This window comes from Schistocerca gregaria, unplaced genomic scaffold (genome assembly GCF_023897955.1).
Source record: "Schistocerca gregaria isolate iqSchGreg1 unplaced genomic scaffold, iqSchGreg1.2 ptg000246l, whole genome shotgun sequence".
Lineage (NCBI taxonomy): Eukaryota > Metazoa > Arthropoda > Insecta > Orthoptera > Acrididae > Schistocerca > Schistocerca gregaria.
The window spans coordinates 2,904,958-2,918,958 of NW_026061755.1; the positions used below are offsets into that span (position 1 = coordinate 2,904,958).

Consider the following 14,001-nt stretch of genomic DNA (forward strand, 5'->3'; position numbering starts at 1 on the left):
AACCGGCCAAGTGCAGGCAACCGCGGCCATGAGGTGGAAGGTAGCAGAAGATGAAGTAGCGTGCGGGGCTGTCAGCCATGTAAGAGCTCAGCCGGGCTGTGGTCACCCATGGGGGTGAAACGGTAAGAAGCCAGAAATTGGAGAAGTGCATCATCAGCAGCAGAAGAAGTCAGGAGTTTCCTCATCTGAGCCTTAAATGTGCGGACCAGTCGTTCAGGCTCACCATTTGACTGTGGATGGAACGGAGGGGCCGTGACATGCATGACGCCGTGACGGGCACGAAAATCCGCAAAATCGGAAGAGGCAAATTGCGAACCATTATCAGTAACAAGAGTAGAGAGAAGGCCTTCCAAAGAGAAAATGCGAGCTACAGCATTGGTGGTTTCCGCGGTGGTAGGTGACGTAACACGGACAATGAAAGGAAAGTTATAGTAGGCGTCAATAACGAGAAGCCAATAAGTACCTAAAAAAGGTTCCGCGAAGTCAGCATGAATACACTCCCAGGGCTTCTCAGGCGAGGGCCACGGTGACAAAGATGACTTCGGGGCGGCGGCCCGTGATGCACAAGGGCCACAGGCAGCAACCATGAGTGTGATTTCAGAGTCGATGCTGGGCCAGTACACATGACGGTGTGCCAGAGATTTTGTGCGAGACACCCCAGTACCCTTGGTGAAGGAGGCACAAGACTGAACACACAAAGACACAGGTACCATAACACATGGCGAAGCACTGTCGGTGTAAAGGAGGATAACACCATCCCTAGCCGTGAGGCGATAATGCAAAGCGTAATAGTTTTGCAACGGATCAGAAGTCTTAGTGGACAGACGATCTGGCCAACCCTTCTCAATACAGCATAAGACCCAGGAGAGGGTAGGGTCAGAACCCGTAGTAGCCGCCAGCTGGTCCCCGGTGATGGGGAACTCGTCCACAACCCGCTGCTCGGCAACATCCAGGTGGAAACACAAAAGTTCGTCCCTATCAAATGCCAGATCAGGACCCATGGGAAGGCGAGACAGTACATCAGCATTCGCATGTTGAGCCGTCGGCCAGAAATGAATCTCATAATTGAAACAACACAAGTAAAGAGTCCAGCACTGAAGGCGGTGTGCAGCCTTGTCAAGAAGTGATGTTGATGGATGAAACAAGGGGTTTGTGATCCATAACCAGATGAAATTTGGATCCGTAGAGAAAAACACCAAACTTATGAAGAGCATAAATTATGGCCAAAGCTTCTTTTTCAATTTGAGAATACTTTTGTTGGGCATCCGTGAGCGTTTTGGAGGCATAAGCAATGGGTTGTTCAGAAAAAACGGTGCGCAAGGACTGCACCGACCCCGTATTGAGAGGCGTCCATGGCAAGAACAAGATGTTGGCCAGGTTGATAAGTAGCCAGGCACAGGGCCTGTTTCAGCATAGTCTTCAATTTCTGGAAGGCTGCATCGCAAGACGCAGACCAATGAAAAGGCACGTTTTTATGCAACAGGCGATGCAACGGCTGAACCACCGAAGCAGCAGATGGGAAAAACTTGTGACAGTATGCCATTTCTCCCAAGAAGGCCTGCAGTTTCTTAATAGATATAGGGCAAGGAAGGGTATTGATCGCAACGACAGTTTGCTGAAGTGGATGAATACCATTCCGAGAGAGTTGAAACCCCAAGTATGTGATAGATGCCTGAAAAAATTTTGATTTCTGAAGATTAAACTTAAGACCGGCAGTCTGTAAGACATGAAAAAGATTTTGAAGATGTTTGCCAGTGGTGGAGCCAGTTACAACAATGTCGTCCTGGTAATTTATACACCCAGGGACAGTGAGCAATAATTGTTCCAAGAATCGCTGAAAGAGAGCGTTGGCAACCCAGAATGCCAATCGGTATTGATAGAGGCCGAAAGGCGTGTTAAGGACCAGAAACTGCCAGGAAACAGCATGGAGAGGAAGTTGATGATAAGCTTCTGACAAGTCAAGTTTAGAAAAATATTGGCCCCCAGCAAGTTTAGTGAACAGTTCTTCAGGTCGAGGCATAAGGTAAGTGTCGATAAGGCATTGAGCATTTACAGTGGCTCTGAAATCGCCAAAGAGACGAATATCATTGTTTGGCTTAACAACGACAATGACAGGAGAGGACCACTCACTGGAAGTGACAGGAAGCAAGACCCCTGAAGCAGCGAGACGATTCAGCTACCGTTTGACCTGATCACGAAGGGCCACAGGAATGGGCCTGAGCCCAAAAAAACTTAGGCCAAGCATTGGGTTTGAGCGTGATATGAGCTTCAAAGTCGTTTGCATGGCCTAACCCAGGAGAAAAAAACAGACAAAAAATTCATCAACAAGGAATCCAATTACGCACAAGGAATAGCATCAGAGACAATATTGACGGAGTCATCTATGGAGAACCCAAAAACATGAAAGGCATCGAAACTAAAAAGATTCTCCATGTTACTATGGTCGACCACAAATATGGGAACAGTGTGAACGACAGATTTGTAAGATACCTCAGCATCAAATTGTCCCAAGAGAGACAAGTCCATAATTCATAATTGCCTAGTGACAGGTAACAGGATTGGAGAACCCAAATGAAGATACGTCTGAGAATTGATGATAGTGGGAGCAGAACCACCTGCATGCGAACATCTCGAACAAGTATTTGAACAGTGAATAATAACTTCCCTGAAAGGGAAGAAGTACAATTGACAGACAACACAGAATCAGAATCAGCGTCATGTTCATGAACATCATGTATGCGGTCGAATTTGCAAACAGATGACACATGACCCTGTTTTTTGCATTTGTGACACATGGCCCAATATTGTGGACAATCTCCTCGTGAATGTTTCGTAAAACACTGCGGACATGAAGGAAGTTGCTGTGGATTTTGCTGCAGTTTCTTAGAGGTTTGTTTACGGTTAGGCCGAGGCTTCGCTTGGGAGTGTACGGCTGCCACGTCGGCCGGTGGGGACATGCTACAGCCTTCGTCAACATCGCACAGAGGTTGTATTTCCCCGACGTTGCCCAATGCCTCTATTTGCGCTCCAGTGGCGCGAGAAATTTCAAAAGACTGAGTGATGGATAGGACTTCATCTAGAGATGGATTTGCCAACTGAAGGGCACATTGCCTAACTTCTATGTCAGGTGCCAATCGGATAATAGCATCCCGTACCATGGAATCAGCGTAGGATTCTTTGTGAACTTCAGTAACAAATTGACACTTTCTACTGAGGTCGTAAAGTTCAGCAGTGCAAGCATGATAGGATTGATTCGGTTTGAAAGATATCGGCAAGTTACAACAGTAAGGCTACCCATTTGCACATTAAAACTATGCAAAATACTGTCACCAAAGCCACGGTCCTCATGAACCGAGGACCTTACCATTGGTGCAATGTCTTGGATGTCCCAATGATACAAATAGCCGTAACATAGGTGCAACCACAATGGAGGCCAGATAAACATGCGGTTTCTGATAGAGTCGTACGATTTTTGGTTAGTACTTCTGTGACTAATACATGCGACCGTATCGATTTCTGGCACCAGCAGGCCTTTACACAAAGAAAAATTGTTCTGCGGTCAGAGATGCCAGGCAGGGATAGCAGTCTTAAGTGCATTCCAGGTGAGCCTATGGTGACTGGTGGACTGGACAACAGAGGGCAGAGTAAGCCATGTAGTGAAAGCCAGGCGGCTGCTAGTTGTGGACTGCAGTGCAGGAAGTGTCTGAGTAATGGGTCACCGGTCTTGAGGTGGCCGTTTGGTCGGCAGATGGCAGGGAGTGTATCGCTTCAGAATTAGTGCCTCGCACTCCTACCGTCGGCATCGGTTTGGAATTTGAACTGGGTTGTTCACCTCGACTGGAACAGTAATTCGTCTGTCTGTGCAGGTTGATTCTGAAAACTGAACTGTTTTTCGTTAGCAAGCCTTGGGAGCATTTTTCCCTATTTCATCTGGGACAAATCACATTGGATGTTGCGCCAAAGAGCTAGTTGGGATTATCATTGACTGTAGTGTCACAAAATTGTGCCCTGGCAGTCTTCTGCAAATTTCCACGTATGTGCAGCTAAGTGAGTTTCCAGGGTGTGTAAATCGTGTTGAACTTTGTGCATGATGTCCTATAGAAGTGATGTCAGATTCACAGAAACTTCATAATTGTGGATACATGTTCTCCAGTTCCACCGGCCAAAAGCTCCATATAAGGGAGTTAATTAATTTCTACGATTACAAAGCTGTCAATCAATCCCATCAAGGTATAACTGTATTGTTCCAAATTGCCTCATGTTCAAGAGGCAGGGAGAACATAAAATTGGTTAACACTGGCAGTGATAATTTGTCATTTACAGAGTTTGTCCTCAGCCTGGGACTGTAGTACAGTGAGCCACGTATTGATGTATCTGGTACAGAAGACAGGTTAATTTGTGTGCAGCCGCATCAGCGCATGTTATCCTTCAGTGAATTGTAATTAAGTTTTGTTATTGATTCTTCTATAACTACCATAACATTGGTTTCCTCACAACTGGATTGGTTGAACTGACATCAAATCACTAACAAGTCAGAATACCTACAGCCAGTTACGATGCACTAACGTTTCTGAACTTAAGCTTATTTCGTTTAGAAGCAATACCTTAGATTATTTCAAATTTTTAAGGTTAATGGTTTTAATGTCAGTTATTATTCTAAATACCTTTATTATTGTGATTATTTTATAGATTATTGGTTCTGATGTTGAATGGAAATGAAATTTTGGGTAATGAAGAATTTCAGTAACATTCTTTAAATCTTTTGGAGGATTTTACATTCTAATAAATTTGCATGGTATTAATGTTTTAAAGGATTATTGTTTCAATGTTTTAAGGGAAAAAGTATGAATTTTCTGTACACCTGTGAATGCCTGTGTAAACTAAGTAAACCAATAAATGTTGAGTTACTGTGCTCAGCCACTTACCACACCAGAAACTTTGTGTTCTCCCTTTACCAGCTTCAAAGGTTACCTCCTCTTTCGTATCCTTAAGAGAAGGTATCACTTCCTGAAGAGGAGCAGTAGCCTTTTCAGTAGTTGTAGGAGCTGAATGGTTGCCTGATATGTCCTTGTAACATCAACCAAAATGGCCTTTCTGTGCTGGAACTGCCAACAGCTCAAAGCTAGGGGAAACTACAGCTGATGATAGTGTCCTCTTGGGTAAAATATTCTGCAGGTAATATACCTCTCCCATTTGGATCTCTGGGTGGCGACTACCCAGGAGGATGTCATCATCAGGAGAAACAAAACTGATGTTCTGTGGTATGGACCACAGAGTATTGGATCACTTAACCATGTTTGTCAGTTAGAAAATTTAAAAAGAGAACTGGATAGCCTGAAGTTAGATATAGTGGGAATTAGAGAAATTCGATGGCAGGAGGAACACGGCTTCTGGTCCAGAAAATATTGGGTTATCAATACAAAATCTAATAGGGGTAAGTATGAGTAGGTTTAATAATGAATAAGAAAATAGGAATGGCGGTAAGCTTCTACGAACAGCATATTCAACGCATTATTCTAGCAAAGACTGTCACTAATCTCATGCCCACCACAGCAGAATATGTGTATATGCCAACCAGATACGCAGATGAGGAAGAGAGTGAAGAAATGTATGGTAAGATAAAACAAATTATTCAGATGGTTAAGGGATTTGGAAATTTAACTGTGAAAGGGGAAAGGGGACTAGAATTTAGCAGTAGGAAAAAGAAAGAGAAGGAAAAATAGTAAGTGAATGTGGACTGGAGCAAAGGAATGAAAAAGGAAGTCGCCTGGTAAAATTTTGCACAGAGCATAATTTGGTTTAAGAATAAAGAAGGCATGGAAGAGACCTGGAGAGACTGGAAGTTTTCAGATTAATTATACAATAGTTAGACAGAGATTTAGGAACCAGATTTTAAATTGTAAGACATTTCAAGGGTCAGATGTGGACTCTGATCACAATTTATTGGCTAGGAACTGTAAATTACAAATGATGAAATTGGAAAGATGTAGGAAATTAAGGACATGGAATCTGGATATGTTGAAAGAACCAGAGCTTGTTGTGAGCTTCAGAGGGAGCATTAGGCAACAACTGACTTGTACAGAGGAAAGGTATACCATAGAAAACCAATTAGTTACTTTAACAGTTGAAATGGCGAAGGCAGCTGAGGATCAAATAGGTAAAAAGACAAGAAATAGTAGAAATACTTGGATGACAAAGGAGATACAGAATATCATTTATGAAAGGACAAAATGTAAAAATTCAGCAAATGACACAGACAAAAGTGAATACAAACATCTAAAAAATGAGACTGGCAGGAAGTACAAAAGGATAAGCAGAAATGGCTAGAGAACAAATATAAGCATTTAGAAGCATATTTCACCAGGGGAAAGGCAGATACTGCCTACAGGAAAGTTAAAGAGGCCTTTTAATAAAAGACAAGCAGGTGTATGAATATCAAGATGTTATATGCAAAACCAGTTCTAACCAACAAGAGGAAGCCGAAAGGCAGAAGGAGAATATAGAGATTCTATACAAAACAGATGAGGTTGAAGGCAACATTAGAGAAATGGAAAAGGATGTAGATGAAGGTGAGATGAGAGGTATGGTACTGCTAGAAGAATTTGACCGAGCACTGAAACACCTAAGTCAAATCAAGGCCCCAGCCGTAGACGACATTCCATCAGAACTACTGATAGCCTTTGGAGGCCACCCATGACAACACCAAACTATCACTTTAAAAAGTCATGTTTGCAAAACAACAACACAAATTCTTTACAGAAGAATGAAAGGACTGGTAGAAGAAGGGAAGATTAGTTTCAATTTTGAAGAAATGTAGAAACACATGATGCCATACTGACTCTAAGACTTATCTAAGAAGATAGGTTCAGAAGAGGCACACATGTATTTTAGCATCTGTATACTTAGTGAAAGCTTTTGACAGTGTTGACTGGAATACTCTTTTTGAAATTTTGAATGTAGCAGGAGTAAAATGCAGGGAGCAACAGGCTACCTACGACTTGTACAAAAATCAGATATGGCAGTCATAAGAGTAGAGGAGCTTGAAAGGGAAACTATGGTTGAGAAAGGGGTGAGGCAAGGTTGTAGCCTATCCCTGATGTTATTCAATCTACACACTGAGCATGCAGTAAAGGAAACCAAAGAAAAATTTGGAGTACGAATTCATGTTCAGAGAGAAAAAATAAAAACTATGAGGTTGCCGATGACACTGTAATTCTGCCGGAGACAGCAAAGGACTTGATTGGTTGGTTGGTTGGTTGGTTTGGTTTGGTTTGGATTGGATGGATGAATGGATGGAAGGGGGGGGGGGGGGGCGAAATGAGAGATCGGGGCACAATGTTATAGAGGGGCAGTGAGAGGAGGAGGAGGAGGAGATGCACAAAGAGAAGAGTGGAGGAGGAGATGGACATTTAGCAATAGTGAGGCAATTCCGGGTTCGTCAGCTACGACTAATATATTGTTATTCTCTTCGATTTCAACACAAAACATTTTTTGACCAACTAATCACTGAAAATGAATTCCCTTCTAATAATTCTGCCACAAAAATAAATTCTCAAGTGGAACTCAAGTCTTCATACTAGGGTATATTCCACTACTTCCACAAGTTAACAGTGGATCTTCAAAGCACTATTTTCCACCCACAATTCCAACATTAGCAATTATTCACAATTGTACAATGAAACACAATCATTTACCGTATAAAATAATAACTTAGTAGCACTACTTGCTTCTACAGCCAGAAACTCTCCGCAGCTGTATCTCAACTGTCAACTATATTCTTCATCAGAATGTTGTGTGGAGGTACTCATATTTCCTGTGGAACAAAGACTTCATTTTTATTTTTTTATTTATGAACTGTTTTTGCCAAAAATCTGAGTCTTCTTGGCTCTTACAAGTCACTGTGGTTTGTCCAAATCCAGGGCAACTGAAACACGTTATTGGTTTGGCGATTAAACTTGACAAAGGGCTGTCCATGCAATGTGCTTGGTTTTCGGTATACAGAAGATGCCGGCAATGTGTCTCCACGTCGAGTGGGAAGCAGCCAATGGTAGTGACACACCTGCATCCAGTATGATAAAATATTATTAACGATTCAGTCTGAAACACAAATATACTTCTGCCACATTCAGCCATTTCTTTTATTGGTATAAACAACTGTTCTGCACTATCTGTTTTGCAACTGACAATTTCATCTCAAAGGCAGAAGCTAAGTTATGGTGACAGACTGAGCTATAGCAAGCACCTGAGCTCTACTGTCCACAGCTGAGAACAATCTATTCAGCAGGAATGTGGGTGTAGGTTGTGTTCTAGAGCAGGTTAGTTCAAAAAATATTGTTTATGAATGAATTCTACCGGTAGAGCAATTTTTTCAGATGGCCCAGACCACCTGACAGTAGGCAGCTGCGGGGCAGAAGGGAGCGAGGGGAAGGACTGTGTCCCCACTGCCAGACTCTCCCCCCCCCCCCCCCCCCCCAAGACATTCTTCTAAGCTGGCTACTGTAGGTCATGTTGGAATTTGACAGTTCGGGTGTGAGGTGAAAAAGCCAAAGAATGTGGACAACAAATCAATGTTGTTCTGCAAGATTGATCTATAATATGTCCTCGAGTCTAGGTTAGATTGGAAGGAGACATTTGATAGTGAGACGGTAAAGTCAACGAATGTGAACGTGAAATCTTGGTTGTGATGACAGGCTGATTGGTAGTGTAGTTAGAGATCTATGTTAGCTTGGAAGCTGATAGTACCTTTTCAAATTACTTTCAGTTTACTTGTGTCCACATCAGCAGTATTTATATTTGCTCATGCAAATGAATCTTTTTCTCCAGAAATTCAGACTGATCACACTCTTAGTACCTAGCACTTTAAGGTTGTTTTGACGTTAAATACTTAATATTTTTACCACTATTAAATTAAAACGTGATACATCTTTGGTTATACAAGTCAGCTATTCTGCCATCATAACTTCTTGTGACTCTTCCTTCAATTATAAGTACATTTTGGATACTAATGTGTGTTCTGTTAGCATATTCCAGGATGACTTTTGTTAATGTTTGTTTATGACTAAATTCATGTCTCATTCATGAATACACTAAACAGATTCAGAAGGATGTAGGCTGCAGTAGGTACTGGGAGATGAAGAAGCTTGCACAGGATAGGGTAGCATAGAGAGCTGCATCAAACCAGTCTCGGGACTGAAGACCACAACAACAACATCTCATTATTGGGTTCAATATTAGTACTACTCAAAGGCTAGAAAAGCCACCAGTAGCACCTACAGGTGAATTTTGTAGGTTCCACTGAAGTTCCATGAGATGCTAGGATAACAGAAGTTTACTCAGACAGTGAATTTCTTTACGTAGCTATCCTCCACACCGAACACATAAATATTTGTTTAGAAAATAGAAATGCCTTCTGTCCTGCACTGTACTTTATTTTGCCAGACACGTTTTGCCATTATTAACTTTGAGGCATCATAAAGGGAATCGACAGCAATACAGTTATGATACACTTTAGTTTTGAAATGATACTTTCTTGCCAATGTGACAGGAATTCTGTCACTCCAGAAGCGGTTGAAAATGGCAAGAAGGTGGCACTGGCAATCCGCTGACAGATGTTTACTCATTTGGTGATGGAAGGGGTCTGGATGCAGTGGTCAGGACAATCAGCAAGGGTGCTGAGAAATCCCCACTCACTGAATGGAGCATTAAACGGCTCAGGGTGGCGTGAAGCAAAAGATAAGTGTTGTCATTCCACTTGCTGTTGTAAGAGATGAAAGATGGGGCAGTAATTCTCAGATGCAGAGGTGCAAGCATAATTCTCAGCACGATGCACTGTGATTATGTCTGAATCAGTATATACAGCTCCATTTGTGGAAATTTGAGGTATACGTGCGGGGGTCTGATATCAGTAAAGGCATCTGAGCTCGGTCCATACCTGGGAAGGAGAGGTTCGTGTTCCAATGATGCACACATATCGTTCCCAACATTCCTACTTCCATCATTTCATAAGCTGACGGACCTGGGCAAGGAGTCATTTGAAGGCACTGAGATGAGTGACACAATGGCATTGGAGGGGCCCACCTGTGGTCTCTAATAGCCACAGTGACTTCCAGTGACCAACAAGGCAATATTTTCCGCCACAAGGGACCTGAGGGACAGGATATTGCCTATTCAGCTGCGGCAGTAATGATCTGAATTACCTCATTGATGTTTCCATGCCATGGAGATTCAACGGTTATAGTGGAGGTCAAAGAGTCTCAGTCAGTTTTGGTAAGAGCCCATCTGGGCAAGCGTCCAGATGAGTTATGCTGGGGGAGGGACAGGAAGAGCAGAAAGTGGTCACTACCACTCAAATTGTTGTGAGCTCTTCAGTGGATAGACGATATAAGAACAGGACTGCAAACTGAGAGATCAATGGCCAAGTATGTGCCACAATGAAATGAGTGGGGCACCTGTATTTACATTTGTGGCATCTTTACCATGGCCAGTAATATTAGTTCCACCCCAAAAAGGGTTATGAGCGCTAAAATCACCCAGAAGTAGAAAAGGTGGGTGGAATTGGGAAATAAGTGCAGCCAATACATGGTCCGGCACTTCACCATCTGGAGGAAGGTAGATGTTGCATGTGGTAATGTCTTGTGTTGTCCTCACCCTGACAGCCACAACTTTTAAAGATGTTTGAAAGGGCACAGGTTGGCTGCATACACAGGTAAGGATACAAAAACTGACTCCACCTGATATTCTGTTATAGTCGTTACGATTTTTTTAGAATCCTGATAGCCAGGAAGCATTGGGTCTGCATTGCGGAAAACCAGGTTTCCTGAAGGGCAACACAAAAATCAGGTACAATGCTTAACAGTTGCCGTAACTTAGATAGGTGGGAGAAAAAACTGCCACAATTCCACTGTAGGATGACACTCTCCACCATCTGGGAAGGCATGAAGAGACCACGGAAGGGAGTCACCTGCTGCCATCGGTTGAGTGCTGGTGTCCAGTACCATTGAATCTGAGGTGTCAGCGACATCTACGTCCTTGGGAGATGCTAGAATCTTCACCTTGTCCTCAGATGTGGAACTGTTATGGAGTGGTGGTGTGGGTGCCTCCAGAGTCTCCCATTCCTTAACAGACTTCTTCGTCTGTTTGCACTCTTAAGGACTTGCTGGGAGGGCTTCTCTGAAGTAGCTTCAGGGAGAGAGGAGGACCATGAAGCCCTTCGACCAGCAACTAGTGTCTCCTTTGACCACTGGCTGGTGTCTACTTGACCACAGGGAGAGACCGTGAAAGGTAGAGTCCCAAGGGATCACCTTCCTTTTGAGAGGAGCCGGAGGATGCTGTTGCTTCTCTGGCTGGGAGAGAGGGGAGGGGAGGGGAGGGGAGGGGAGGGGAGGGAAGGGGAAGGGGAGGGGTGAGGGGAGGGGAGGGAAGGGTGGCGGATTGACATCCCCACTGGGGCAGGCTTAGATGAGGAGCATACCATCGCCAATGGAGGTGATGTCATAATAGTGGCAGTGTAAAATGGTAGCAATCAAACGTGGTTCAACCTTTCGTATTTCAATTTAACCTCTCGGTAGGTCAGCTGTCCAGGGTATTGTACGACAGTAAGTCAATTATTATCTGAAAAGTAGTTATAAAATTTTATTGTAATCACACGAAACTTACAAGAACATCATTTTTTCAATGCACTTGGTTCATCATTGTACGAGCTTCCTGATGCCCTCCTAAAAGAAGGTTCTCGGTTGAGGTGCGAGCCAGGAATGCACTGCATCTTTCACTGCTTCATCCGAGGCAAATCGACAGCCCCTTAATGCCTGTTTGAGTGGACCAAACAAGTGATGGTAAGAAGGGGCAAGATCGGGACCATATGGAGGATGATCCAATGCTTCAAATTTGAGTTTCTGGAGCGTTTAATCAGTGTGGGCAGCAGTATGCAGACAGGCATTGTCCTGCAACAACACACCTTTTGACAGCAATTCTTGGCATTTGCTTCGATTTGCAAGCTCTAGCCTGGTATTAAGCAACTGTAATGTACACTGTTTATTGTGGTACCCCTTTCCCCATAATGTTGCAGTACTGGACCTTGTGTGTCCCAAAAAACAGTAAGCATCAGTTTTTGTGTGGACAGCTGGGTCTTGAACTTTTTCTTGCATGGCGAATTTGGATGTTTCCATTCCATACTCTGCCGTTTACTCTCTGGCTTATGACGATGGATCTATGTCTTGTCACCAGTAATGACCCTGTCTGAGAAGTTGTTCCCTTTGGTACCATAGTGATCCAAATGTTGTTTGCAGGTGTCCAAGCATGTTTGTTTATGCAACTGTGTGAGTTGTTTAGGGACCCATCTTGCACAAACTTTATGGAATCCAAGTTTATTGTGGTTGGTTGGTTTGTGGGATTAAAGGGACCAGACTCAAGTCTGTTGTGGATGATTTCGTAGACAGAACAGTGACTAATTTGGAGACAATATGCAACTTCGTCAATAGTTAATCGCCTGTCCAAGAGAATCATTTCACGTGAACACTCAACGGTTTCTTTATTTGTGGCGGTAAACACTCGCCTGGCTCCTTCATCGTGCGCAGCACTTGTGCGACGATTTCGAAATTTTTCAATCCATTTGTAGACACTCTGTTGTGGCAAAACACTGTTCCCGTACTGCACGGAAAGTCTTCAATGATATGCCTTCCAACATAGCTCTTCTTTGGTGCAAATAGAGAGCAGAGCAACCATGATTAACAGCAGAGCAGTGATAATGAAACTAACCAAGCAGCTTGAAAATAGCAAAGGTATAAGCATGCATCATCAATGTAAACCGACAGTAGTACCAAAATAAGCAAAAACATAACTAAATTGCTGATAGTAACTGACTCAGCCTTGTAATCCATAATTTTCATCTCCTTTTGGTGTGCCATGCAGTCTGGCGAGCAGCAGGAGTGGCGCTGTCTACAGTTGACACAGGTGGGAGGAGGGGCACATGGAGCATTCGAATGCAGTAGACATCTGCAATCTCAACATGTAGTGTTGGAATTGCACCAGGAGAACATGTGCCTGATTTTCCACAACTTAAAGCACCATACAGGGGGAGGGAGATAAGGTTTTAAATCATATTGGTGTACCATCACCCTCAAACGCCAGGATGAATGTGCCTCGCAGTGGTTGCCGGAACATGCCGACATCTGACAGTCCGACGAATGGCGGCACAGACTGGCATCGAGTTTGAGAGTTCCCAATCTGTACATGTGACTCCAACAACCACTAATGGTTCTACTTCTCTATTCTTAACATTACCACCACCCAGTCAGAGAGTCCGCGCAGCTTAAAGGACATTACGAATGCAGGGAGCGTTACCTACTGCTGATATGACAGAAGAGAAATATGAACGTAAGTGATAATAAAGGTTTCACAATTGGAAGCCGAAAAGATGACATGAAAAAGTTTTAACATCCTTCAGAGAAGAATAATCCAAACTCACCCATGCCCCAGTCAATGCCTTCTTCTTCCTCACGTTCCTTGCGTTTTTTCTCCTCCATTTCACGCATATATTCCTCTTTGTCTCGTTCCTCCTGTTCCATTCTCCGCTTTTCTCGCAGTTCTGTCACAGTTAACTCTGATTCTTGCTCTTGATCCGTATCTGGTCCCTGAAGAATAAACATCCTAGTACTGTTGCCAAATTTCAGCAGATGACCAACCTGCAAAAAATAATAGTAATTTTTCCTTCTACTCTTGTGTATTACAAACAAGAACCACAACACAGAATGAGCTTTGCAGTAATTTCAGTTGTCCAGTACATGTGCTCACAATACACAGACGTAAAGAACTTCAGAATGGTAACTTGTACACATCACATTGACCTCATAACTTACAGTCAAACTAAAGGCTGATCTAGTAATACAAGGTATGTTTTTCTTTTTTTTTTTTTTTTGTTTTAAAGTAAGTACAGGTTTGAAATAAAAATAAAGCAAGCAGACTTTTCCTAGCAAATTTTTTTTTACATGAAAACCTGTATTTTGA

General features: G+C 43.0%; 1 protein-coding gene across 1 annotated transcript in view; it reads right to left on the reverse strand.

The window, feature by feature from the left end:
* LOC126305094 (kanadaptin-like) overlaps window positions 1-14,001 on the reverse strand; it is a gene marked incomplete at its 5' end in the record, with an annotated part of 228,471 nt that overhangs the window by 181,270 nt on the left and 33,200 nt on the right. The window contains 1 exon segment of the mRNA XM_049992011.1: window positions 13,463-13,679. Within this exon segment, the coding sequence (XP_049847968.1) occupies window positions 13,463-13,679 (217 nt within the window).